At 51.7% G+C, this 25,744-nt stretch overlaps 6 protein-coding genes across 6 annotated transcripts; 1 reads left to right on the top strand and 5 right to left on the bottom strand.

Moving 5' to 3' along the window:
- Positions 1 to 1,587: 1,587 nt before the first annotated feature.
- STEHIDRAFT_118533 (uncharacterized protein) lies at positions 1,588 to 2,426 on the bottom strand. Its single transcript, XM_007300144.1, has 2 exons — positions 2,093 to 2,426; positions 1,588 to 2,035 (listed from the first exon to the last, which is right to left on the bottom strand). The coding sequence occupies exons 1-2, from the start codon at positions 2,366 to 2,368 to the stop codon at positions 1,808 to 1,810; spliced, it is 504 nt and encodes a 167-aa protein (XP_007300206.1). The 5' UTR covers positions 2,369 to 2,426; the 3' UTR covers positions 1,588 to 1,807.
- A 2,107-nt stretch (positions 2,427 to 4,533) lies between these two features.
- On the bottom strand, positions 4,534 to 5,709 carry STEHIDRAFT_165786 (uncharacterized protein). The gene is made up of 6 exons (XM_007300143.1): positions 5,430 to 5,709; positions 5,246 to 5,350; positions 5,119 to 5,162; positions 5,025 to 5,042; positions 4,919 to 4,955; positions 4,534 to 4,841 (listed from the first exon to the last, which is right to left on the bottom strand). The coding sequence occupies exons 1-6, from the start codon at positions 5,665 to 5,667 to the stop codon at positions 4,696 to 4,698; spliced, it is 588 nt and encodes a 195-aa protein (XP_007300205.1). The 5' UTR covers positions 5,668 to 5,709; the 3' UTR covers positions 4,534 to 4,695.
- Positions 5,710 to 6,186: 477 nt separating this feature from the next.
- On the bottom strand, positions 6,187 to 7,942 carry STEHIDRAFT_91630 (uncharacterized protein). Its single transcript, XM_007300142.1, has 6 exons — positions 7,690 to 7,942; positions 7,620 to 7,632; positions 7,387 to 7,549; positions 6,758 to 7,334; positions 6,639 to 6,669; positions 6,187 to 6,571 (listed from the first exon to the last, which is right to left on the bottom strand). The coding sequence occupies exons 1-6, from the start codon at positions 7,818 to 7,820 to the stop codon at positions 6,344 to 6,346; spliced, it is 1,143 nt and encodes a 380-aa protein (XP_007300204.1). The 5' UTR covers positions 7,821 to 7,942; the 3' UTR covers positions 6,187 to 6,343.
- Positions 7,943 to 8,889: 947 nt separating this feature from the next.
- On the bottom strand, positions 8,890 to 10,246 carry STEHIDRAFT_144751 (uncharacterized protein; the record flags this gene model as incomplete). Its single annotated transcript, XM_007300141.1, has 5 exons — positions 8,890 to 9,127; positions 9,237 to 9,318; positions 9,543 to 9,609; positions 9,684 to 9,811; positions 9,886 to 10,246. The coding sequence occupies 5 exons, from the start codon at positions 10,244 to 10,246 to the stop codon at positions 9,055 to 9,057; spliced, it is 711 nt and encodes a 236-aa protein (XP_007300203.1). The 3' UTR covers positions 8,890 to 9,054.
- Positions 10,247 to 15,699: 5,453 nt separating this feature from the next.
- STEHIDRAFT_73400 (uncharacterized protein) lies at positions 15,700 to 16,722 on the bottom strand. Its single transcript, XM_007299414.1, has 5 exons — positions 16,376 to 16,722; positions 16,294 to 16,315; positions 16,175 to 16,238; positions 16,033 to 16,105; positions 15,700 to 15,909 (listed from the first exon to the last, which is right to left on the bottom strand). The coding sequence occupies exons 1-5, from the start codon at positions 16,466 to 16,468 to the stop codon at positions 15,847 to 15,849; spliced, it is 315 nt and encodes a 104-aa protein (XP_007299476.1). The 5' UTR covers positions 16,469 to 16,722; the 3' UTR covers positions 15,700 to 15,846.
- Positions 16,723 to 21,935: 5,213 nt separating this feature from the next.
- STEHIDRAFT_128358 (PH-domain-containing protein) lies at positions 21,936 to 24,429 on the top strand (the record flags this gene model as incomplete). The annotated part of the gene is made up of 4 exons (XM_007300140.1): positions 21,936 to 22,043; positions 22,209 to 22,592; positions 22,779 to 23,576; positions 23,656 to 24,429. 4 exons carry the CDS (start codon positions 21,936 to 21,938, stop codon positions 24,427 to 24,429), a joined length of 2,064 nt encoding a protein of 687 aa, XP_007300202.1.
- Between the last annotated feature and the right edge of the window lie 1,315 nt (positions 24,430 to 25,744).

Below are 25,744 nucleotides of genomic sequence, written 5' to 3'. Positions count from 1 at the left end.
CCTCCTTTTTTCGCTCACCCTCGCGCGACCATCCCCACCTCTTCTTCTTCGTCCTCGCCTCGCTCTTCGTCGCTAGTGCTCCGGCAGCCTCTAGAGCAACTAGTCGCCATCGTCGACATTCGCAGTCGTCCTCTCGCGGCCCTCTCCATGTTCTGCTCTTCCTCCTACTCGTCGCTCTCCCACAGCATCTATATTCTCTCTTTCTCATTAGCTCTTCCGCTCTGGTCTCAATTTCTTGCCTATGTGGTGCTCGCTCGCCCACGCGCGACCTCTCGCGTGCACACCCGCACCCGCGCTCATTCGGTGAAGTGGATGCCTCCATCCGAGTACTTCGACATCTCACTTCCCCAATGTATGTCCCTTCACCGTTTATCTCAAATATTTTTTAGACCAGTTCCAGGTTGGCGACGTTCCGGAAACCATCCACAGCAATGCCGTCAAGTCTACTGTTTGTCCCCTCTGAGAGTGTGACAGTATCTGGGCGAGTCGCCTGAGCCGCTACAGATCTTTGTCTTTGCCTTTTACGACCTCGGCCATGCATTCGCTCAGCATGCAGAGTAGTTCGTGTACGCTCAGCTTTTCAGCGCAGCCACCTCATTTCTGCCCCTCCCACTCATCTTCCTCTATCCCTCCCACCCTCTCTCCCACCCTCTCCCACATCTTTTACGGGCTCGTTACCCTATTCTCGCTTACCCTCGTTCGCACATGCTCACCCTTTCAGATCTACCCACCTTCATCAGCACTTACACCAACATCCTTACCCGTGCCCACACTTCCACCCGCACTTTTTATCGTGCTCTCTTTCATGCTCGCATCCCTGCTCTCCCCCGTTGCTCTCCCTCGCTGCACCCACATCCTCCCTTCCCTGCTCACTCCTATTTTCATTCCCTTTTGGTGCTCACCCTCTTAGATGTGACCTCTCACATGCATGCATACTTGCACTTGCACACAGTCCATATACTTTAGCCTATTTCCCTGTGGGATTTGTCTGTATTCTTGTCTAGTACATCATGGAATGTACCTTTATGTGATTGAATGGCATTTACTTTTGCCCCAATATGGTTCCTCAGAGTGGACATTTGAGATTTTCTCCAGCCTATTAAGTACCCATATACTTAGCCATATAGTTCGCTATTGGCACTAATGGCTGCCTATAGCTGCTTATTGGGTAATAAATAGGACCCTAGATAGGACCCTAATAGGCACCTATAGGCAAGTTTAGGCAACTATAGGCAGCCATAGGCAGCTATAGGTGCAAACATATTTTGGGACATAGCTTAAATCCACCTATGCCTATGGTTGCCTATAGGTGCCTATAGGTGCATATAAGTAACTATTGGGGGCCTTTAGGTAGGGGGGTTTTTCCTGATGAGAGTTGTACGGCATGATGATCTTGCTGCGGTTGGCGAGGCTGGGGAAGCGAAGGGCGATGATGTAGTCGAGGAATCGAATGATACGGTCTCCGTACTCGATTGTCTTTGCGAATACGAGAGTCTTTACGATGGCTTGGGAGGAAGACATATTGAATGGTATGAGGAAGGTGAAGTCGAGAAGGCTTTCGCCCGTGAATGGATGCTCGAAAAAACGGGGGAGATATTTGATATTGGGACGGTCGATAGGGTAGCGAGTATATACAAACTCTTCATTGATGAAACCGAGTGCTTTTGTAATGTGGGGCGTACGAGAACGGGAAGCAGTCCCTGTAAATGCTCCCCACACTGTCTTGGATCCTAGTCGAGACCTCCACGATGCAAGAGTTTTGTATGGTACGATGAAGGTCGAACCCTGCTCGTCCACCAGATGGGATTCATCGACCAAAAACCCACCGAACAAGTGTTCGGAATGCCTCCGACTGCATCAACTTATTGACCCGATCTCCACCCATCATCTGCGGGCTCATGATCGCCACCGCCACTCCACTCTGGTTCGCAAACTCCTGGAACAAGTCACGACTGGGCAGAGAAGCGGCCGCTATGCGGACAGTATCTTCGGTAATGGACTGTGCGTGAAGGCCATACTTGCGAGCCTCTTCAGCCTGAGAGGGTGTTGAGTGTTAGTACGTGCTTGCCAAATGTGATACTTCCCCACGCACCTGTTGGTCTGCAAGTATTTTGGTCGGAACAATGATGAAGGCTTTGCCGGGCTGGCCCATAGCATCAGCGATCACAAGGGGGGCCAGCATAATGAGAGTCTTCCCGCCACCGGTAGGGAGCACAACGAAGGTGTCATTGCCCGTGACCAGAGACATGATGGGCTTTTCTTGCTGCTCTCGGAGGGCGGAGACTTGAGCTCTCGAGCAGAGAACTTCAGAGACTTGGGCCAAAGAAGGAGGTTGGGAGGAGGAACCATTCAAAAGAGCGAGGTTCATGATCTATGCATAAATAATATGTACACAGCCTAGACAATGACAGCACTGAAGCGAGCCGGAGACGCGACGAGGCAAGAGAGACGAGAAGCAGAACGCGACGGCGGCGACGCGACGCGACTCAAAATGTCACGTAAGCTATCGTCCATGTGGCGTTCGCGCGGCGAATTCGCAATTCTCTCAAATTCAGGTGGCTGCCGCAGCACGGCCGTGTGCTAATTCAAACTCCGAGTCGCCAACGCCTCCGACCCCTCCGTAGGTGCAAGACTAGTCTTTGCCCATTAACATAGGACCATCGTCACGCTCGGCCTCGGTCCAAATTCCTCCAGCCCACCCCGAGGTCTCACCGAGGTCTTTCTCCCGAAAGCTGCATTTCACGACGGCTCTACTTACATGGTAGAAGGATTCTGTACTCAATGATTGTAACATAATGAAACGACCCAAATATGACTCCATATTCTGGCCCCTACACCAACCTACCCAAGATCGAAATTTTAATTTATTCACCCTCCCTATCATGCCTCTTCCCGCGCACCATGCCGCTTTGACCACTGCTCTACTAGTTGTTGTAATCCTGACAATAACCCGTCGGGCTAGTCATAGCACTGACGGAGCACACGAACGGAGCTTCGCAACCGTCTAGGGTGAAGCATAGTGCGCCACCGTAGTTCCCTATCAGGCAGGTCGCGTTGACGCATCTGCCTGCATCGTTTAGACATCAAGTGGCATTTTGAGAGTAGCATTTTGATCCGGATTTGGTTGCAGCGTCAAGGAGGTTCCGATGTGAAAAGTTATTACAGAGGAAGGAGTGAGGCGGACTGGAAGGAAAACGAACCTGAGATGCAGCCAGTAAGGTCATCGCAGTAGTTTCCCTACAAAACATTCGAGGTATGATGCAAAAATCAGGCAAGCCGTTTTGAGTGGTGGGTTGGACGGATATACATAATATGGTTGACTTACGACATCAGTCGGGAAACACTGGATACGTTTTGTTAGAGAGTCAACTCCACTTACTCAATTCAGAGCGCTGTACGAGAGCTCACCTGTGTGTTCGGACCTTCGCCGATGAAAGTTGGCTGACAGTTTTCTGATATTCAAGTCAGATAACATCAATGACGTGAGGGAATAAGATAATAGTATTACCTCCATAGCAGTCACTCGACGTATAACACAACGGACCAGTCCAAGCCTCACTAATCGCCGTCCCAGGATTCTTGTCGCACAAACCTTTACTCGTGCATTTTTCTACTCAGATTGATATCCATATCATCCAACCAGCTATGTCAGCATCTCTTCGCTCAAACACGCGCCATTCAACGGCAAAGGAGGAAACTGACCACTTATACAAGTCGACCCGTCCACACATGCAACGCCCGCTGGATTAGGCGAGCACACAGTGGGCCCATAATGCCAATTGCTCGGCCAACATTTCTCGCTCTGACATTCTGCGTCTGTGGTACAATCTTGACCGAGGGGTAGGAGGGAGCCCTGTGCGATCGTGATGAAGAGGGTGGCGATGAGGGTGGCGGTGGCGACGCTGAAGAGCATGGCGATTCGATCTGCGAGTGAAGTGGGTGATTGGGAACAGAGACGTTGCTCAAAGCTAGCAAAGGTGCGTTATATAATAAACGCGTTGCTCGAGCGCAGATGTCACACCAAGCTCAAGCCCTGTCAAGCACAGATCAGCGCTTGGCTTGGTCTCAGAGGGACAACCTTCTAAAGCCGCACATCACCTCGAAGTCAACTTCGTACAAGGAAAGAGACGATATCGACGTCAACATCAAGCCAACAATTCACTTGCCATCTCTGATGTCGAGGATTCCGAGAGTCACGAGTTGACTATACCGAAATCCCCATTCTTCTGATCCCAACTCTCAGCAAATGCTGATCCGCAGTACGTCCGATGCCAACAAGAAGAGTCGAGTCACTGACAACATAACATAAAAGGGATGCGAGTGCAGTGTGCCATACCCAGTATCATATATTGTTATTAGAGCAGTTCCCGTACGTGATAGAAATCGATAGTTCTTTTGTAGTCGACGAGATCTCAAAGACCATACTTGCGCCCATATCTCAACGAGTCCCCTTTAGTGCCAAGATGCAAGGAGACCGTGGATGGGTTGCGTGTTTGAGGCATAAATGAGTGTTTCTGTCCTCGTTGTGCCCGAGAAAAAGAGTATCTTTTTAGAAATCACTGTAGATTATATACCCTATCAGCGAACCCAAACAAACGACAGAACCAAATGAAAGGCCCAAGAAGCAGATTCAGGATTCCCAACTGTCTCGGACGACACCCAATACGCCGTGCCACTTCGACGAACCCAGAACCTCTAGAGGCTCTGGATACAATCCCCCGTCGGACTGCTCATAGCGACGACATCGCACTTGAACGGAGCATCGCAAGCGTTTGCGTCTGAGAAGAAGCAAGCAGCACCTGCGTGATTTCCTGGCTGGCAGGTCGCGTTGACGCAGTTCCCTGTTACGAGTTGTGAATCAGTAAGACACTTGTACTTATGTGGCAGGAAGAGGGAAAAGCGCGTCAGACGATCGAACCTGAGACGCAGCCGGTGAGGTCGTCGCAGTAGTTTCCCTATATAGTTGAGGGATGATGGGGAATAAGCAAGCTGGTTGGTTGGATGGAAAGGCGAGGAGGCCTTACGACGTGAGTTGGGAAACACTAGATGCAAAACTTATGGTCAGCATATCGTCCTCTTACACCTTACTAGCAGACAGAAAGAGTAAGATGGACGTACCTGGGTGTTTTGACCTCCGCCGAGGAAAGGAGCGATACAGTTGTCTGAAATGCCGAGAAGAAGGCAATAATCACATCAACAACAGAATAATCCACATATCGTACAAAGGAAATAAAAAGGCACGCACCCCCATAACAATCACTCGACGTATAACACAACGGCCCATCCTTCCCGTTCTCACTGAACGACGTCCCCGTATTCTTGTCGCATACACCGTCACTCGTACATACCCCTGCCGTATGTAGTCAATTTGCACACAACCATCAGCCTCGTCATCTGACGAAATGGAGAGGGAGGAGGATGAGACTGACCGCTGATACAAGTCGACCCATCCGTACAAGCCACGCCCGCCGGACTAGGCGAACACACCGTCTGTCCATAATACCAACTAACCGGCCAACACTTCTCGCTCTGACACTCCGCGTTCGCCGTACAGTTCTGTCCGAGAGGCAACAGGCCAGAGTCTTGGCGGTTGAGGAGAGCGGGGATGGGGACGGAGGCGCGCGCTATGGTCGCGAGGAGAGTGGCGGTGGCGAGGCTGAACAACATGGTTTTTGATGTTCGAGTCGAAGAAAAGAAGACGGCTAGGGCTGTAAGAGGTTGGATAGCGCTCGAAAGAAAAATGGGAAGATGTTCTGAAGATGAGTCTTTATACAACCCAAGGCGACGAGCACATGCTCGCTCGCAGAGCGCACAAACCGCACATCACTAGCCAGCAAGCAAGCGATCAACTTCAAGCGCCCGGTCTCTCAAGACCGCACACCGCCTTGAGGACGACTCTATAAGAGGATAGCAAACCGACGCAATGAGACAAGCCAACGGCTTGAATGAGCAATAGGTACGATTGAGTTGCTTGAGTACCGCAAGAGGACGAGTCCTGTGGTGGACGAAGGGCAACATAGGCCGTGGACGTGTCGGCATGGAAGAAGTTTTGATGTTGAGAGCCAAAAAAAAGTCTCGGCCCACATCAGCAGCACGAACTCGGTTTCGCCGATCCCAATCAAAGGTGTTGCTGATCCATCGCAAGTCCGAGACCAGACGAAGACTCGAACCAGTATGATGGAGAAATCGGGTATCTCGCCATACCAAGAATATATTGTGGACTGACTGTCAAATAAGTTATATACACTGTTAGCAAAAGAACCAACGGAACAAATAAACCCCAAGAAATGGTGTACAAAGTGCAATACGAAGGCGTGTCTGACTCGTGTATCTTGCGTATTCCTCAAGCTTGCGTTTCGTGTGTCCCAGGACGAAGCTGCCAGAGTTCTTCATTAACAACGCTCCCATCCTTAAGCGCTCGTTCACTACCAGGCCCGACCAAAGGCGGTTCCTCCGTTCCATCCGTGTTGAAGGGCGGAGGAGGGGCCACAGACGGAGGAAGCGCAGTAGCTTTCCATCCGCTTCGGAAGGATGCTACGGCGGCGAAGAGACCGAAAAGGGAGACCCAGATCTATATGGGCAGGAATTATGAGTCAAGTTTGCTACGAGGGCGTTACGTGCAACGGAGAGATACGTACGTCGTTCTTGAAGAGACCTTTCTCCAGTGACCTATCCCATAATCGCCCAGCCGTTAATTTGTGCGCGTGGAGATGGTGAAGATGGAGTAAAGAAAAGAAAGGAAGGGGGCGAAACTCACCAATGCACCGTCAACGGTAAATACCCCAAATTCACTGCCAGCTCATTCCACCACGCATCCCATCTCCTTCCGAGCTCCTTCCTCTCCTCGCTCAAAGTCCCACCCGCAACAGAAACACCCTTTTCCTTACTTAAAGCCTTCGCCCTCCTCTTCAACAACACCCTATCTTCTCTTAAATGCGCCAACTGCAACAGAACGTACAAAGCCCAAAACCTCGTGGACCACAATCCCAATTGATTCGCGTCGAGGTTCAGAGTCGGCGGTTTTGGTGGATTGAGGAGCGAGGAAGGAGGCGGGTCGGGATTTGGGTCGGGGTTGAAGGAGAGGGCTTTTGGTGTTGGGGAGAATGTGGGCGAGGCGGGGTTATAGTCCGTTGGGGTACGAGTGTGGAGTAGGAAAGGGAGAGGAAGGGGGATAGAGGAAGGGATGACGTCGTGAGAGAGGAGGTAGTACAAGTGCTCCATTGGGTAGTAGAAGAGCATGCTCCAGCCTTGGGCGCGTTCGATCGTGAGAAGACGACGGGTGGGTGAAGGGGAGCGCTCGAGAGCGACGAGCCATTGGAGAATGGGTAGGAGGCCTGGAATTTGAGAGATGAGACAATGAGTGGAATCAATAGCGAACATACTGACCCCATATCCTCCAGAGCATCCTCGCATCGCCGATGATGCTGGCAATCTTGTTGAGCGACGGGGCTGCATGACTCACAGTGTCCTTGCGAAAGCCCGCGCGGTGCTGAAGCCTCGCACGTAAGTGAAGTAGAGGAATGAGGACTTTCACTCCGTATTGAATGAGCTATATGACCATAAGATATTTCTCGCTTCAACATCGGAAACATAGAGTGTAGCTCGGAAAGAGTGCACACCATGAAGAGCTTGCTGCATGATATTATTAGCTTTCAGATCGAAAATATAGAGTATTTATGAGATACTTACTCGCTACCGCTCCAAGTGCTGAGGTATCTAATGAGGTGGTCGAGCGTTTCAGAGGGCTGCACCCTCGAGAACGCTCCGAGCGTCAAGTCATTTAGACGAGCAATGTTAGCACCCGCTTTTGAACGAGACATAGTAAGTCGACTAGAGTTATATCCCCAGCTCAGCTCAAGTCGATACCCCCAGAAAAAGCTGGTTATCGTAGAAAAAACAAAGCAAAGAAGAACGAGAAGCACGAGAGAATCGACTTGGATTTCACGAGGAGAGGAGCAAAGCCCCTTTCCACACCCGCTCCGGCACGCCACATCCCGACTCGACCGTGCGAACATATCGCCGAATTCGCCCTATATAAACCGCCTTCGCCCGCGCCCGCCTCTTTTTCCTCAGAACAAATCCCTGGGGACATAAAAGTTCGGACTCGGCCAGCTCTCTCAGCCTCCTTGTCCGCGTTCCAGTCCCCTTGATTGAACCAGACACGTCCTACGGGGCGTGGGTCTACTCACAGTACGCTTTTCTTCCGTTTGCGCTGGGTTCTCTTTCAAGGAGGCGACGCCCGGCTCGTCTGCGGCAGACGCTCATGATTGGGGAGGGGACGCGGGAGGGAGACGAGCGTATTGTGGGGGACCGACATCCTTCGTCTTTTGTGGGGTATCAGGTTTTCTACGGAGCGTTTGTTCTCTGAGAAGTCGAGACGGTGACGGTATGTGCTCTCGCGGCTGTCGATTAGGCTTGCACAATGTACATACTACACCGTACTGTTCAACGTTCAATGCTTGGGTTTTAAGCATCCTATGTTTCCTTCTTGACTCCGAGTATTAGTGTGAAAGAGGAGACCACTATCGTTCGGCAACTGCTGCATGCATCCCAAATCGCCATCGAGCGTACCTATCACTCGCGTCCCCATATCATACCTTTCGACCGCCTCGTCGCCCATTGCGTTCAACGATATACGTGCATTTCTCTCGACTTCTGCCACGAATACAACACCAAGTCCATGCTGTGTAACTGCTAGGCATTCACACAGAAGATACGGTGTACCGTCGGCTCTCCACCTACGCAACGCGGAGACGAAGTCCTGCGGACCACAATATGCAGATATCGCAGGTCTTGGCGTCACCTTCCTGCTTAAATCAGCAGCATCTGCACCTGGGAAACATCAGAGACGACCACTGAGACCAAAAAGTATCAAGCGAGCAGAAGATGGAAGAAACAAATGGCATTATGAACCATAGCATCCAAACAAAACGACCCCCTGCCTAAATCTCCCCAAAGCAAATGAAAAACTGTCCATATATCCTGCCATACATACATGTATCCAACTCTGTATATATACCACCCGCACGCAACACTGAAAATCGACTATCGGATTCAAGACTGTGGTCCTGCGATGCCCGTGAGCATGAGGAACGCAAGGCCCGGGATCGGAACTTTCTGGCGTTGTCTGAATAAAAAGTAGAACATCGCACTTAGTTTCCAGCTCAATCGTCCACGGATCGTACAGGGAGCCCAACGAAATAACAGCAAGGGATGAGATAGAATGGAATACGCACAGCTCGCGAACCCGAATGATGAAGTTGACGAGGATAGCGATGAAGAGAACTGCGCTGATGAGCAGAGGTCCGACGATCTGGTCTGTTGAACGTATCACGGAGGTTATTTTATATCGGAATGTTGAAGTTTTTGACATGTTCATGTTTGCGATCGACGATCAAGGGGGCGCACGTTCGTGAAATCAAGTGTGGCGTAGCGGGCCACACGGGTCGATAGGGGCACAAGCCAAGCGAAAAAGCAGGAAAGAAGAAAATTTTCATCAATGCGAACGTTCGCGCCGGAGAGAACAAGAGGGGAGAACGCACCAAAGTGACCTGGATCTCGTCGACGAATCATGGTAATACGGTGTTGGTAGACTACATATCCATAGATCTGAACGAACCGAACGGCGTGTGGGATGGACGGAGGTGAACAACGGTGGAGCGGAAAGAAAGGGAGAGACGTACCATAATTCCGACGGAGATAGCAGCGTAAGCATAAGCCATATTCTTCGCTATCTCGTCTTTTGAGGCATTGAAGAGCGCGATGGAGAGCGTCCCGATGAGCATTGAGATGTTGAGGTATGAGATCCACGCTACACAACGCCCCAATACCATCAACACCTCTCCAAAGTCAACTGCAACATCCAATGTGCAACACAAGACTCACTCCTCTCATTAGCAAACCAAACCTTGCCCTCCACCCTCACCGGCGTCGCAATCTTCTTCGGCACTCTCACATTCCCCGCCCCCGCCAACCTAGGCTGCACCGGATTAATAGAATGATAATCCCTCACGGTCGGCATTCGCCCGTCCTCCTCCCTGTCCTCATCTGCAATGTCGGGTATGGCATCCGCGCGGGTATAGCGTGCTGGGCGTTTGAGGTTCTTGGGCAGACGAGCGAGAGCGGAAGGTGAGAAGGGGGTGAGGACGTCGGACAATGCGTGCCAGGAACGACGGATTAGACCGCCATGTTCGTCGGACGAAGAGTTGTCAGGGTTAGTAGGGCGTAGAGAGTTTGTGCTGGCCATTTTTTTTGACTTATTTTTTGGGTAAGGAGGAGAGATGTAGGAGGGTGGGAGCGGTGGAAGGTGAAGGAGATGAAAGCGGGGAAGAGACGTAAAGTCGAAGTGGCGGCCGTCGGAATCTTCCGAAAGAACGTTCTCCTTGGCCACCACAAACAGATTCAACTCAGGAGCAAGAACATCTTAGGTCCCCTGACTCTCATCCATACATCCGGAAAATTAAATGCGCTCTTTGTGGTTGTCGCTACTAGTATTTCGCGGAAATGCGAGGATAATCTCTGCCTTCGTCTCTGAACCGGGCCCGCCGGGTACAATCTACAAGTTTCTTCATCCCCCGTGTCGCCACATACATCACTTGCACAGAGCACTTGTGAACTCATTCCACTCTAAACGTATGACTCTGAGTCTATTTTGAAGTTAAACTAGTCACGGGGAAAGTCCACGTAAAGCCCTTTCCTTAGACTACATGCCTACAGAGACTCGACCACGTTCCCTTCTACATCTTGTACTAACGTCCTTTCGAACCGGCTGGAGAGCTACCGCGACAACAACCCCTCCAAGAAACACTCTGTTGCTACACAAGGCATGCTCCGTATTTCTTCGTTCATTTTCTTTGACGTTCCGAGGCTGACGGTTTATAACTTGACAGTCTATATGTGATGTCTCGGAGGGGCGCGACACCCTTTTCCCTTCGTGCTGGATGCACCTGTCATGGATAATTGCGTTTCGCGCCTGCCTTGGATCAACAACTTGGAATCATCGAGACATCCCTTGGTACGCTTACCCTGCGAGTCTTCCGGTAACACCACCGTCAAAAGCGGACGTCAATATGCTGTACGCCTTCGAGCCGACAAGCTGCGCAACATCTACCACAGGGTCCACACATCTTATGGTACCCAAGAAACTCAATCGCTATTATTGAGCAAACTCTGGGCTTGGTCTTTGATGTCGGGATCTTTCCTATTCTCCTTTACAGCTGACCTCAAGGCAGTGTGCGGTTTCGGAAGACCGGGCGCTTGAAGTTGGTCGCCTGTGAGCTGGAGAGGTGCGGTGTATGTGATCTTGGAATGAGCTTGTTTTCGCAGTGTTGGGTTATATCGCGACGACTCCTCTTCACTTGCCTCTCTGTCTTCTTGTCGCCCTTGCTGTCTTCTTCCGCCACTTAAACATCAAGAACCATGTTCTTTAGCCACCGTCACCCTTCTCGCCACAGTCGTGCAGTCCTTGGCCTACCCCGTGCTCCTCAACCGCCAAGGCTCCGACCTTCTACATCTCGGACAGAAGTTTGTGGATGGGACGACTTGTCCTAGTGGTGCGTCCAACCCTATTTGTAGTGTCGACTCCTTACCTTGACTACATCCTGGATCTCCTCTTTCGTCGCTCGCCTGCATCTTATTCAGCTTCAACTTACCCGGATATTCAGAGTTAGTACCGGAGACTGACGGTAGTTTCGACAGGGATATGCACGAACGCGGGTATATGCGACTAGGTTGTCGGTCAGTGAGCGTCGGCCTGACGATCTTTCTGAATTGTGTTATACCTCGGGTAATTGTATGAAGGTACGCTCTCATTTATTCTACCTCCTCAGTTCACGATATTGTTGACGATCTAAATTTTGTCCTCCAACTCCGCTAGGTATAAACCTATCGTCGAAGATACTATTACGCGAATGAACCTGAGATGTGCCGGAGAGATTCAATGTTCTTGTGGGGTGGTGCAAGTCTAGGCAGAGTCGATGATGTTACCTACCGGAGGTGAGGTGTTCTGTGTCTCGCATCATTATCTAGCGTTGGAGCACTGTGGAAGATATTTCGGTTGCAGTATAAGAAGGTCCAGATGCTGGTGACCATTCGATATCCCAAACGAACCGTGCTCCGTACTACACGCTTCAGAAATGCCATCCTTCCTTTTCACTCCTGGAGTGTAACCTACGTGGTCGAGGGAGCCGAACGCCATCTGCTCGACATGTTCCCAGGATAAGAACATCACGGCGGAGGCGACGATCAATGTGGAGGGTTTAGGGCTTTGCTGAAAATGAAGAGAGAAGATCACAGTGGTAGCCTGAGCGATTCTTCTTGTACATCGTGTCTCGCGATGGTATCGATTCGTTTCAACCTTTGAAGTCTGGAGCGACTCATAGGGCTTTGTCGATGGATTGATCTTAAAAATGCCCCGTTCGCCGTGTCTGCACATTGTAAGTCACAGACTCCCATACCCACCAGTCAAACCCGAGATGCCCTGTAATGACACTCAGAGTGATCATGGTCCTTGGATGATGGCCTGACTCAATAGTATGATATAGGGCTGTCTCTCGATATTCTGAGGATGCGGCGGGATGAGCATCGCTGTAGATGAACTGTGATCACGACAGTCGGGTATCATGACAGAGGTCGCGATGGACAAGATGGACATAAACTCATGGAGTAAACGTCTCATATGTGATTATGAACACAGAATATATTAAACCACAGATAAGACTGAGAAGGTACTTGACTGTATCCCAATACAGTCACCGGGGCTATGCAGCTGCCAACGTTCATGGCATCCTCCACAGGTCGGATATCAACTTGACGACTTGCAATGAGTCAGCGGAGCATGAGTTCCCGGTGACAATCGAGATCAGAGGCTGAAGCATCCTGCATCCTAACTAATACACGAGAATGCAATCAATATTTCATTCCCAACCTTCATAGAAGCGAAACTCACCGCGATACCCAGTCGAGATCAAACATATTACCACAGCTGAATCCTACCTGCATCGCCTAACTCCTGGTCGTCGAGACCGTTCTCGGGCTAGTGCATTACCGCGCCATGGGGCTGAACTTGAGGCTGGCAGTGTGGTCCGTACATCATGATTCATTGCTGTCTAACACATTGATGAGGCTTCTAGTATACCCTTGCTGTCAAGAAACCGCCGTCGCGGGGCCGTCGTGGGGTCTCGACCACACGTCTGACTTCTTCGCTGAGCTTGAATGGGAACTTCGACCGAGCCGAGTTCGACGAGGAGATGCTTGGAAGAAATGAAGCCTCTTAGGAGACAGGCGTCAGGGTGTGGGGGAGGCATGGAACATGGAAGCGTCCATTTGTGGAAGTATGCACTTGTGCATATACGCATATGACGAGATTTCGGCTCACAAGTCACAAGCTATAGTAGACATACGCCGAACAGTTGTACGCACCTTCGTACCATGCCGAATGCGTTTGCGCAATATAACTCTAGTCCTCTGCCTTCGAGGATGAGATGCATCTAGAGGGCAAAATGCCGTCAGCGCCAAAGACGTACGTGAAACTCTATGAGCACAAAGTGAATAAAGCCTCAAAACTCGGTTAAGTGTTTGAAGTTTGAGAGTAAGAGTAGCGTCCGCTGTTGATATCAGTGGCGTCGGCCTTTAGGTGGTCCATCGGCGAATTGTTGTGAAATGTCACAACGGTGGCACCGCCGAACCAGGGGACCACTAGTAGTAATCGAAGTGACGATGCTTCTAGAGGTCGGCATGGTCGTGTAGTAGCCATAAACAGCGTTGCTTCCTCCTAGACGGGCCGAGTACTGTATTAGCAAAACATAGAAAGAGTTCTATCAGATGGGTCGTGCTACAGGCAGAGTATAGGCAGGGCCTGAGGTCCGAATGTCCAATACAATGGAGATAATTAGAACAATGATGTTACCGTTTGGTGACCTTTCCTAATGCGCACAGCTGGCAGCATGATTGAGTCGAGTCTCAGGATTTTCTAGCGAACCTGATGCCTGAGGTCCGGCTGGTCAGACATAATTTCTGGTGCGATAGCGTATGGCAGACTTCAGAGGCCGGCCTAAGTGTTCCGTGCAAAAGTTTGTGACGCAGAAAAACCTACCGCACAGTGGCAAGACCTCGAGGATCTCGAAGAACAGGCGGCACCCTAGAGCACCTATGCGATTTATGGATGCTTCTTTGGAGAGGATGGCTCGATAGACCTGAAGGGTCAATGTTATCATTAATTGACAGTTCCCTATTGGAGATACGGACGCACGCCCTGCCTACCCACTTGTGCAATGTCGACAGCCTAGCCTCCGCGTTGTATCGTAAGACTCGTCGCAGTCGCATCACTGGGTACCGTAGTGGACCGAGCTGACAGAACGTGAGGACACAATGTAGCCTCGCCACACATTCCCAAACGGCCCGTGTTGGTAGAAGTGCTCCCGGTGTCATCGATTTCGAGAACATATGGCTGCCGTGCCAGAGGTGGCACGGCTCGGTGGACCTGAGAACTATGCCCGCCTCGAGGTTTATTACATGTTGCGGTCAAACCTTCGTCAGATCTGGATGAAAGAAATGGACCGTCAGTCACTGAATATGGAGTGAGTGGGAAGTATTTATCGCAAACGATTCGGTACGAGCTACACCCTGACCACTGCACGATACGATACGATACGCCACCGCCGTCGCTGTCAACAAGGACAGCTGCATTTGCGTCGTGTGATAAGTTGCCTATGCCGTAGTCTCTTGGCAGAGAATATTCAATTAGGCTGATAGAGTCATACGACTGCCGGTATCAAGGAAACAGCTTTAAGGAGTGCGGCTAGAGTGATCATGAGGTTCAAAGCGAGTAAGTGACCAGGCGGGACGTGCAACTTCCTCAGACGAACGTGCTTCTCAATCACCGTGCATCTCATTCGCGAGCCAAAGGGTCGACATCGCCGTTACAGCATTCACCTCTGTGATCGGCTGGTGGACATAAATGAACCGTACACAAGACAGGCAGACCCTCTGCCACCGCATCACTGTACAGCGAGTACGTAGGTCGGTCAAAATCAAGCGCCGACTGAGAACAAAGAGACCAACAGGGTGGCATTGATACGGGAGAATACAGTTGGTGCATCGAATGATCGCGGTCCTCTTTGTTCGGGCATGACACGCAAATGGGGACGAAGAATGACAGCTGGATCCCCCGTCGAGAATAGGATATGCTTGCCTGCTTGTGGCTGAGCGCTGAGCCACGGATGATCTGAGCTCCATCGAGGTGAGATGACCGGCGCTGACGGAACCACCAATCTTCAGCGTCAGCTACATGACGCTCGTATGCAAGAATAGGTCGCGGGCTTACTCACTTGTACTTCGGTACAGGGGTTTGCTGTGACAGATACGAAGACAAAGTTGACTGCCAGTCTCTTGATATCGTCGCCACATCATGCTCCGTGTGCGAAGAGGAGAAGGCGCAATCATTAGTCAACGACGCAGCATGATCATCAGGCCTACAGTTGCGGCGATTGCGGGAAAAATAAAGTGGAGAGCGGTCGGGAAGACATAACACAGACATTGCAGGCCGCATCAAGAAGCTATTGCAAAAGACACTGCTGCGACCATTGCCACAGGTATTGCCGAGGAGAACTGGTGATGACCCCATTGTGGCGAACGTACGGCCAAGCCAAAGGTTTTGTGGCGCGCGAATCCGAGGAATCGACAGGACCGTCCATCACCGTCAATGAAAGCAAGAGTTGATTTTCATCCAACGAACATACAAACGTACAGCTGTGCATTCACGAACTTCCTACCGATACATCTTCGTTCGAAGCGCTTACACTGGACGCATAACCGGGGCCATAAGTCCGCGTATAAATTCACCGGAAATCAAGCAGCCTCGATCTCAGCGACGAAGGCCTTGGCCTCATCGGTGTCAGCCTTCTTCAAGATCTATGGGCGACAAAATCAAGGAACAGTCAGCGATCGACAACCATCAGCGCCGAAAAGGACGTCGGCAGAGGAAAGGCGCGTCTCATGTCCAGTGACGAGCATCGAGTCAAAGCGTAGACGCACCTCGAGGAGTTTCTCGACGTATTTGGCCTGGGCGTCCTCCTTGGACGTCCCCTCGACACCTTTCCACGCGTCCCTGAGGCCCGCATTATCGGAATAAGTAGCTGATACAAATCGTGAACGAGACAACCACATTGGCACGCACCACTTTGCCTTTCCGGTGAAGTCCATCAGACCTGGACGGGCGGTATTCACATCACCAATGGTAGCTATGTCCCTCACGTTAGTCAGTCGTATCGCTGGCTAGATAAGAATATTACACACCCTGCTTATAGTATGAGTAGAACTGTTGCCCCATCCTCCGTCAGAATAGCCTTTGCACAAAATGATACTGATACAAGCTCACGTAAAGCTGCTCGTTCTGCGATGGCTTGATAGGACCGTCCTTAGGAAGGCTCTGGACGATGCTGACGGCCTTGTCGAACTTTGCTTGAGACATGATGGTGTTGGGCGAGGATGGATAAATCGATGGGGATGCGAGCTTGTTTTCCCCAAAGGTGAACAGGGCTTTCAGTTGATTGATTACGTCAATCCACGTTTGTCCAGCGCATTGGGTGCCACCCGGGCCACAGCGACTCGTCGTTGAACTTGTTCATGAACGCCCAACATATAGCCTCGAAGTCCAGAATCAAAGATCGAGGGAGGCAGTCATCACTGTTCACTATACAGTAGACCTCCAAAATACCGAACTCGATGACCAGGAGACGTACAATGTTTGCCCTTCCCTCACTCTTTATTACTCTAATACTCTCGCTTCGACCGTGATGTGCCTCCGCGAAATTTTCTCTCCAAATGAACGACGACGGTCGTGACCCTGGGCTCGGCACGCTCATTTGTTGTCTTGTGGACAAGCAAGCGTAACTCAGCTGCATATGCACAGATACGGTAAGTCCAGCCCATCAAACAGCCGCATATTAATTAGATATTTACTTACCAGGCGACGGTGATCTATCGAGCGTGAAGATCTCTTTCCGTACCCCTTTGCGCTCGTTAGAAACTAGTACATTTTCAGCATCATCTCCGTTGATGAATGCCCCAGGGAAACCGCTCAAGTGACAGCTTATCAACTTACCCTAAATGGTGCAATGAGAGGCTATGAGTTGTGGCTTGATTCCCTGTCGACTCTTTCGGTGAATTTTCCCTCAGTTCTCTTCTCCTTTTTTTTTGATGATACACTAAGCGTGATCTAAATCAAGACCCCATCGTACCACGAACTGACAAACACTCGGCTGCTTCATCTGACACACCAAACCATCTCATAACTCTCTTGACCACCATCACCTCTCCTCAACATTTGGAGACTGCGAAGCGCCGAACCGTCTATCCATCTCGAAACATAGCATTAGACCCACACTCCAGTCCGGCGTCAGAACTCCTCCCGTCTACCCAACTTCACACCCGATGACGATCCATGTGAAGAAAGAGCCACAACCAGCTCTTCTCCTCACTTCTGCCGTACCCGTCTTCAATCCTCACCAATCGTGCCCATCCAATCTTCAAAGCTTCACATCCGCGTAAGCGCTGCTTCGCAATCGCCGGTTCGGCCCAACCTGACTCGCTTTGTTCTCGGTTCTCTCAGCGGCACAGGGGCTGCCTGCATGGACTCGTGGACGAAGCACTGGTCTTTGGGGGCCTACTTCGGCTTCGAGCACTACATGTGTGCGCTTGTGTTTCTCTCTCTGTCCTGTTACGTCTTCGCCGCCCGGCGCTAACGCTTCTTGGGCATATCCCGTGTTTTTTCCTCTTGATACCAGTGGCTTCATGAGAGGAAAGAAGCACAAAAGCAATTGAGGGGAGCTTCGTCGTTCTGGGCACGCGTTCGTACAGCTATTGGCCTGTAGGTGTGTGCACTGCATACAGAGCCAGGGGCAACTTGAAGTGAGTGCTCAGGGCGCCTCGGTGTTTCAGCGCTTATCGCGATGGTACCGAAGTTCATTCTGAGCTTGAACCTTGCGTTCGGGCTGTGATAGTTGTCTATGCGCGAGCTCAAAGCTGTGGCAGAGGCGATTATAAAGCACGATAGCATATCCTATTATCCACCGAATGAACGCTATCAACTCACCTTTTGTTTCTTCATCTCCATGGCTATTTCAGACTGAGTTCCCTCGCGGAGTCCACATGCAATTGGGGCGGAGTCGGCGATACGGCCTCACTGCGATCAAACCTTTCCGCCACCCGATTGTAGCCTTCGTTCGTGCCACTCAGCCTGGACCATCCTCGTCGGAACATCAGATCCAGCTATCGACGTCTTCTGAGAGAAACCAGAAGCCCAAGCCACGAACCAACAAGACACCCAAGGACCGGATGACGCACCGAATTTTGTCCAGTGACCTGCACTGACTCCTCCGTGCCTCCACCTCCCGCAGTCAGCCTGTCCTCCGTGTCCTTCGAATGCTTCCTCGGATTCATCTCGCTCGAGACCGCATCCTCGTTCCCGCTCTCCAGTCATCCCAGTCCTGCGCGAAGAACCCAACGGTCCCTCTCCTTCTCCTCATGGTACCGGTGGCGGCTCAGCCTTCGCGGACGGTCACAAACTCCTATCACCCTTAGTCTATTCGTCTGCTTCCTCCCATCTTGACGTCTCCCAAGGTTTATTTCTGAATGACACACGAACGGTGTTCCTCTCAGGCTTGTCGTACCGGGCGCTTCCATTCTTCTGTCAGATAGACTCACCTATTCGCCGTCCCCTGAAACCCTATTCTATCGAGGATATCATGATCCACAGGTACTTATGCTGGCTATATGTACCGATTGTGGACCACTGTGGACCCGTGTCGACACGTGTATGTCTCGCGTACTTAAACTTTTTCGGCATCCTCTTTCTTTCCCTTCCAATCTAGCCTCGTTTCCTTTAGATCCTCATCTTTCATCCCGCACCCCACCAAGTTCTCAAGCTCACCTCGTCTTGCCGTCCATCCTGCATTCCTCACAACTTACCACAACCATCTTGCATAATTACCAAACACGACTGAGTACGATTCTTCTCACCGAGGCGGCCCGTGGAATGAAGAGCGTCTATATCCCGCGCGCTCGGCATACAGACAATACCCCGCTTGCGCGTCTGAGCCGGGCAACTGTAGGGTATCCGGGGTCTCCTTCCTCTCCCCACTTCAGTCTTCTTTCAAATCTCCTTCCTTCCTTCGTCCGACGGAGGGCGTGTGGAGCGCTCACTGCTTCCGGTCTGAGCTTGATTCTCGAGGCAAGGGCCCGCGACGATTGATTGGAAGGAAATAGAAACGACCTCCGTGGACTTGCATTCGTTCATAACTGCAACTGCAAACCCTACCAGACCCCACCGGCGCTTTCGAGAGCAGAACCGTGTAGGCTACGCCACCGGTCATGTCGCCGGCTCGTCCGAGCATTCTCCTTCGTACGAACTGTTGAACTCTCTTTCTTGAGCTCGAAAGACGTGTGGCGTAGCACTCTTCTGGCATGACACAGACGGCGAACTACTCATTGGCTTACACGCACGCTTTTCTGGCTAGTCCTCAGCCGTACTCAGCTGGCAACGAATCTCAAGAAAATCTCTTGTGCCTCTCGGCAGGTCTACCGCGCTGTCGTCGGAGCGCCGTGTCATTATAGGATCTGCACAAGTTCGTGCTTCCCTCGCTCGAGACTTGGTGAACTTTGCCAATATTTTGCCGCGTCTTCCAATCTTGTGTTCCTAATCTTAGTTTGACTCGGCCACACATCGGACTAGGCGCCGCTCTTCGTATGTATTGTTTACTCTCTCTTGAGTCTTCAGTCCCTCTTGGCTGCTGCCCTGAACCTTTTCAGCCCAGAAGATAGAGGTGGGGCCCGGAGGACTGGCGGATAGCGGATGTGATGCATTGACTGTGAAATATGGCATGTGTTTGGATTGAGGCTAGTCTGGTGAGGCCGAAGGCTACATAGCTATCATAGAGTGAGGCGGAGGCGCTCTCCGCGGCTGCGACGAGCACGGGCGTTTGCATCATCATGCGGATGCCACCACCATTCCAATCTTGTCAAATGTGCATCGTGCCCGATTCAAGAGTTTTGTGCTCTCGGCTTGGGTGGTCCGTTCTTGGGTATGTTTAGATCGGAGATGGGGTGCTGGAACGGGTATGATGGTCTCACACTGCTGCCACCTCTGTTCTCCAGTTGAATATTTGCGACTGCTTTAAATCTTATAGCTCGAAGTTGCCTTGGCTTGAACATACGCTCGTGTGATGTTTTGTATCGAGGTATAACATACCACAGATTCACGGTACACCCATGACCTGTCTGGACTTGTGACCCAGCGAGGTCTATAGCATTGCCTCGATGCAAACGCGGCAGTGACCACATTCTAAACATATCGTCTTCCATAAGTAGCTGATACAGGTACAGCTGTAGTACCTGTCAATGGCATGGCTGGCTCGTGTCCAGTTCATGTGTCGAGGCGCTTGTCGTTTTTACCGGGAATCTTTGTCTAGTTCTCGTTGCGTTCGCGGAGATCATGTCTGGCTTTCAAGTTGTCTTTGCCTTTTGGACGTGATTTGTCTACTCAGAGCTTTGAGCTCGTGTGGGATGTTCGAGCGGATCCGTTGTTTGGGAACTGGGTACGTCTCTCCTTCAAACCGCTTCGTTCTTCCGGCCTCTGCCTCGTCGCGGAGCTACAACTAAGACGAGATGACCATGAAGGACTTACGCTGCTGAATCAGTATCAATGATCGCTACAAATATACCAGCCAACAGCGGGTGCGGCGTATCAATATCAGAAGAATGTTCCAAACCAAGCTCGAGCACGTACAAGACCGTCTTTTTTTTGATCTCCGCTATTGTCGGAGGCGGTGAAGGACCGTGTTGTATTACAGTAACTTGAAGAACACATCACAGTAATACCTATGAAGTGAAGTATTTGCGGTGCGGATGGGGTGCGATGGTATACATTTGAGGATACTTATACGGGAGAAGATGGAGTTGGAGCTGGAGTGATTACTTGTCCCGTATCTGATCGAGTCTTTGTTCCCCGCATTGACAATAACAGGTATGTAGATGTCGGTCGAGTTGAGCGCCCGACTTTATTCCTGATACTCTGCATTCCTGGTATGAGCTCATGTATTCGTCCAAAAGTCGATCCTCCCTTTCCACCACTGTCTGTGTACAAGACCTTCTCAATCGAACATATCTCTGCACTTCGTTCATTACATACCTACACACTTGCACCCGTACCGCCTCCGATCCACAGATTCTCGCCATCCGCACTTTAAACTTCTTCTGCGAACACGCACACAAATGAACGGATGGATTCGAACATAGAACTTCAAAGCGTACAGCCGTACCAGTGCATGTGTGGGCGTGCGGGTGTGGCACAGCCGCATCCAGGCTATCGATCCCAGAATCAGAGCCTGCACAGCGCTTGCGTCCATGTCCCAAGAGCACCCTTACAGCAGCATGCAAGCGCATAATTTTGAGCCTCCCGATAGACGCTCCTGCGCTCTCGAAATATGAGGACGAACTTACGGCTCGATCGTATGAAAGAATTCTTCGAAATCGTTGACCCAAGTACAGCTGTAGGAGTTCGGAGTTCGTGCAGATCCCCCACGTCCCGGGGCCACACCTCGAGGCTCGAGTCAGACGCGGTGTGGCGCTGTCTGTCACGGTGACGCGACAAGGGTGACAAAGTGACAGAGTGACGCACCGGTGACGGCCGAGCGGATGTGGAAAGCAAGGGCTGCTCGAGGAACGGTGATCGCTGGCTCTAGCGTCGTCACGGCCGTCGATTGTGGAGAGCCGCCTTGCCTTGGCTTTCAGCCCTCCTTAGATATCTTCTCTTTTGCCCGACATCTATCTTGGCTTGTCTCTCTCGATATCGCAGACGACTTCGCTATCGATTGAACCAGAACACATCCGCAGGTTTTAATAAAGCAAAGCAAGAGCCATCAACATAATATTAGGCGAAGATGTCGTCGCATCCTCCAGCACAGCAGGCGATCCCGACGCCTGTCGCGCCGCCGACTCCACAGGAGATACATCGTAAACTGTCTCTTCATTCCGCTGCGAGACCAAAGGTGAGTGCTTGATCAAATCGCTCTACACGTCTTTCGCTCGTTTCAGTGCCTGATCTCTCTCCCGTCTCTTGTTCATCTATCCGCACGCTCGTTCGTCGGTCTATTTGTGTGATTGTGTACTACGCTTGGATACGGCGCATGGTGTATGGTGTATTGTGTATCTAGATCCCCACCCCAAACGCAGGCACAGAGTCCGACTCCGACTCCGTTTTCTCCCCAGAGTACTACCAACAACTTCCACCCTCGCTTCACATCACAGGCGCCCCACCCTCTCTCTCCGGGCCCCCAACGCCGTCCAAACTCTCCGCGCATCCCTCCAACCCGAACTCGACCCAACCCCCGCTCGGGCCCATCAAAGAACGACACAACGACGAGACCTCGGGCCGCGCGATCGGGGGCGGCGATTCGGACGACGAAGAGGAGGAGGAGGGCGAGCGTGGTGAAGGATGGAGAGCCGCGGGGAATGGGAGGGATAGCGCGAGTTTGAGTAGGGAGGGAGGGAAGGATATTAAGGCGGGGTATCTTTGGAAGAAGGGAGAGAGGAGAAAGGTTGGTGCAAGATTTCATTTTTATTCCATTCATTCTTGCGTCGAAGAGCGGTAAAAAGCCTGACTGGGGTTCCCACTTTTGCTTTTCATCTCTCTCTCTTACACCTCTGCCACCATCTCGCTACCTACTCAACGACGTAACACTGGACCCCCCCGCGCCATTTCATGCCGATCAACAACTTTCTAGACCTGGAAACGCCGCTGGTTCGTCCTCCGCCCCGCCCACCTCGCCTACTACAAAGATTCCGCAGAATACAAACTCCACCGGCTCCTCGACCTCACCGAAGTCCACTCATGCACGCCCGTCGAGCTCAAAAAACACGACAACACGTTCGGCGTCGTGAGCAACGCGCGCACGTTCTACCTCCAGGCCGAATCGCACATGGAGATGTTGGCCTGGGTGGCCGCGATCAGGGAGGCGATGGAGGTGCTCGTGGCGACTAGTACGCAGAATTCGGTGGAGGGGAGTGTTAGGACTGTGGGTGGTGGTGGAGCAGCAGCAGCAGCAGCAGCAGGAGGGGGTGAGGGTGCCACGGGAGGAGGGCCGGGAGGGATAAGTGTGGGTGGTGGGAGGACGGCGGCGGGACCGATTCCGATACCGAGGAGACAGGGATCGAGGGATCAGTATGGTGGTGGGCAACAGCAGAGAGGTAACGACGTCCCGATGCCGCTCACGCCTAGTCCGCCGTCGCAGCTCGGTGGTGGTGTGACGTCGTCGGAATCGGACGACGCGTCGCCGAACGCGAGGAGGATGTATGGGACGTCGTCGTCGCCGTCGAATATGAACACGGTGGGTGGTGGGAGTGCGATTAGTGCTGGTGTGGGTGGTGGTGGAGGTGGTGGTGGTGGTGGTGGGAGCGGGATCAGTGGGGGTAAGGCGGTCGTTTCTGGGTATGTGATGAAATGTGGATCGAAGAGGAGGAATTGGAGGAAGAGGTGGTTCGTCTTGAATGGGGAGAAGTTGATGTATTCCGGGAGTCATATGGTGCGTTCCCTTCCTAGCCCTCTGCGCACACAGATTGACGTTCGTGTGGTATATTGGTATGGTATGGTATGGTATACAGGACACGAAACCGCACCGCCAGATCCCTCTCTCCCAGATCCTCGACGCGTTCGAATACGACCTACCCACCCACAACCACTCACACGCCCACACGCCCTCCTCGCGCATCACCACCTCCAGCTCGAACCCGCTCTCTCCACCCATCACATCTCCTCCACACACCATTCCCACCGCCTCCGCCTCTCAATACACCAACAATCACACCACCACCGGCACGGCAAATAACGCACGTACGGCTAATAATATGGAAGACATGGACCCGTCGTCATTGGGACAAAGTGGCGCAGAGCACGATAATTTCACGTTTAAGATCGTGACGACGAAACGGACGTTGTTACTCTGCGCCCCGAGCGAAGAAGAAGAGATAAAGTGGTTGAGCGCGGTTAAGGCGTTGATCGCGAGACGGAGCGAGGCGGGGGGTGTGCCCGGGAATGTGCAGTCGAAGACTCAGGCTGCTCAGGCTCAGGCTCAGGCTTTGAGTTCAACACCTTCGGGTGGGTTGGACAGTGGCCATGGATATGGGCATGGGCAGAGCGCATCTACAGGCTCTGGCTCTGGATCGGGGTCTGGGATCTCTCAGGCTGGGAGCACAACGATAGGAGCAGGAGCAGGATTAGGATCGAGAGGGGGGAGAAAGGTGAGTTTGAGTGGGGGGATGAGCGGGAGCGCGTTTAGTCCGCAGACGCCGATTAGGGAGGAGAGTTCGGTGGGGAGTTTTTCGGCGTCGGCGACGGAGGGGAGGAGGGGAGGGTCGGGGGTGTTTGCGCAGTCGTAGTGGGCCGAGGAAGAGCTAGGGAGTGAAGAGAGGAAGGGAGGATGGGGAGGGGGAAGAGGAGATAGGGATCGGTGATAGGGGTTTAGCGTGTGCGTGTCAGTGGATCGACAAGCGGACGCTTTGAAGGAGATGCAGTCGGAGTTGGAGTTGGGATTTTCGAACTGGACGGTGGACGTGGGCGTCTATGTGGGGATACAAAAGGCTGGAGGCTGAGCTGAGCTGATTGTTGATTGTTGATTGTTGATTGTTGATGATGCGGAGCGTTTGACGGTCGGACACCTAGCATGCCATCAGGGTTTTGTCGGACTGGAGAGGTCAGCGATGGATAATCGGCTAGCGAGAGCATCATCGTGGTTTGTCGATGGGTTTGCCTTTTTCCTTTTTTTCCTTTTTTCTCTTACTCGTCTCTGTCTTTGTCTTTGTCATTGTCAGGGAGTCAGTCTGCCTTGATTCGTCGTCCGACGGCATCTGGATCGTTTGTGTCTTGGTTGTTTATATTTTACGTTTCTTAGTAACCCAACTGTGGTGTGGATCGTTTTTCTTCTTTCTCCGTTTCGTTTTCTTTTTGTTCTTCGTTCCGTTGTTCATACTACCCCTAATCATACCATCGACTTCGTTCTTCTCGCACTCGCCGTCGTCGTCCACGTCCATCCATACCAGGCCTAAGTATATCCTTCCTCTATCTTCCATCCTCTATCTTCCATCCTCACTCTTCCATCCTCACTCTTCCTTTCTGCGATTCTACGATTCGGCTCGCGTCACCGTTCTCCCTCCTCTCGATTATCTTACCTCTTACCCCCCCCAGTCCCCTCCGAATACTTTATACTTATTCGCTCGTGAGTGCTCTACCCTGAGTTATTGTCACGGCGATTAGGGAAGCAAGGAATGAAATTTTTGTATAGTATACTGAGTCATAGCGAGGGGGTTGACCATTTCTTGATTCCTGCCGTCGACGTACGTCTTCCGAACTCGTTCGATCGGTCGAGCAGAGTAAGATGACAGTAATGACGTCGAGTGCGTATAGAGGGGACTTTGGCGAAAGGTAGGTTGCGACGATCATGTACATATGAAATGTGTCCGACGGGATGAAGACAATGGACATGTGTTCGCCACTCGTCATTCGCCACCCGCTGCCACTCGTGCACGAACGGAAGACTGAAAAAGATGGAGGACGTTCAGAAGGCGTTGTTGCTGAAGAAGGAAACGGTGCGATAGGCGCGCGGGAAAGGATGCAACTGAATGCAATCTATTGTGGGCTGATGTGGGATCTGAGTGATGCAGCTAGAGAGAGTAATACGACGACGGATATTTGATG

Source organism: Stereum hirsutum (assembly GCF_000264905.1).
Source record: "Stereum hirsutum FP-91666 SS1 unplaced genomic scaffold STEHIscaffold_2, whole genome shotgun sequence".
Classification (NCBI taxonomy): Eukaryota; Fungi; Basidiomycota; class Agaricomycetes; order Russulales; family Stereaceae; genus Stereum; species Stereum hirsutum.
The sequence above is the reverse complement of the archived record's forward strand: the minus strand, read 5'-3'. Positions and strand labels throughout refer to the sequence as shown.

Coding starts and splice junctions, on each gene's coding strand:
- STEHIDRAFT_118533 (XM_007300144.1), bottom strand. CDS start 2,368: ATGAACCTCGCTCTTTTGAATGGTTCCTCCTCCCAACCTCCTTCTTTG. Junction 2,036..2,092: donor AAATACTTGCAGACCAACAG/GTGCGTGGGGAA, acceptor ACACCCTCTCAG/GCTGAAGAGGCTCGCAAGTA.
- STEHIDRAFT_165786 (XM_007300143.1), bottom strand. CDS start 5,667: ATGTTGTTCAGCCTCGCCACCGCCACTCTCCTCGCGACCATAGCGCGC. Junction 5,351..5,429: donor TGGGTCGACTTGTATCAGCG/GTCAGTCTCATC, acceptor TACATACGGCAG/GGGTATGTACGAGTGACGGT. Junction 5,163..5,245: donor GTCGAGTGATTGTTATGGGG/GTGCGTGCCTTT, acceptor TCGGCATTTCAG/ACAACTGTATCGCTCCTTTC.
- STEHIDRAFT_91630 (XM_007300142.1), bottom strand. CDS start 7,820: ATGTCTCGTTCAAAAGCGGGTGCTAACATTGCTCGTCTAAATGACTTG. Junction 7,335..7,386: donor GATGCTCTGGAGGATATGGG/GTCAGTATGTTC, acceptor CTCAAATTCCAG/GCCTCCTACCCATTCTCCAA. Junction 6,572..6,638: donor AAGGTCTCTTCAAGAACGAC/GTACGTATCTCT, acceptor CTGCCCATATAG/ATCTGGGTCTCCCTTTTCGG.
- STEHIDRAFT_73400 (XM_007299414.1), bottom strand. CDS start 16,468: ATGTCTCAAGCAAAGTTCGACAAGGCCGTCAGCATCGTCCAGAGCCTT. Junction 16,316..16,375: donor CGCAGAACGAGCAGCTTTAC/GTGAGCTTGTAT, acceptor ATGGGGCAACAG/TTCTACTCATACTATAAGCA. Junction 15,910..16,032: donor ACGTCGAGAAACTCCTCGAG/GTGCGTCTACGC, acceptor TGTCGCCCATAG/ATCTTGAAGAAGGCTGACAC.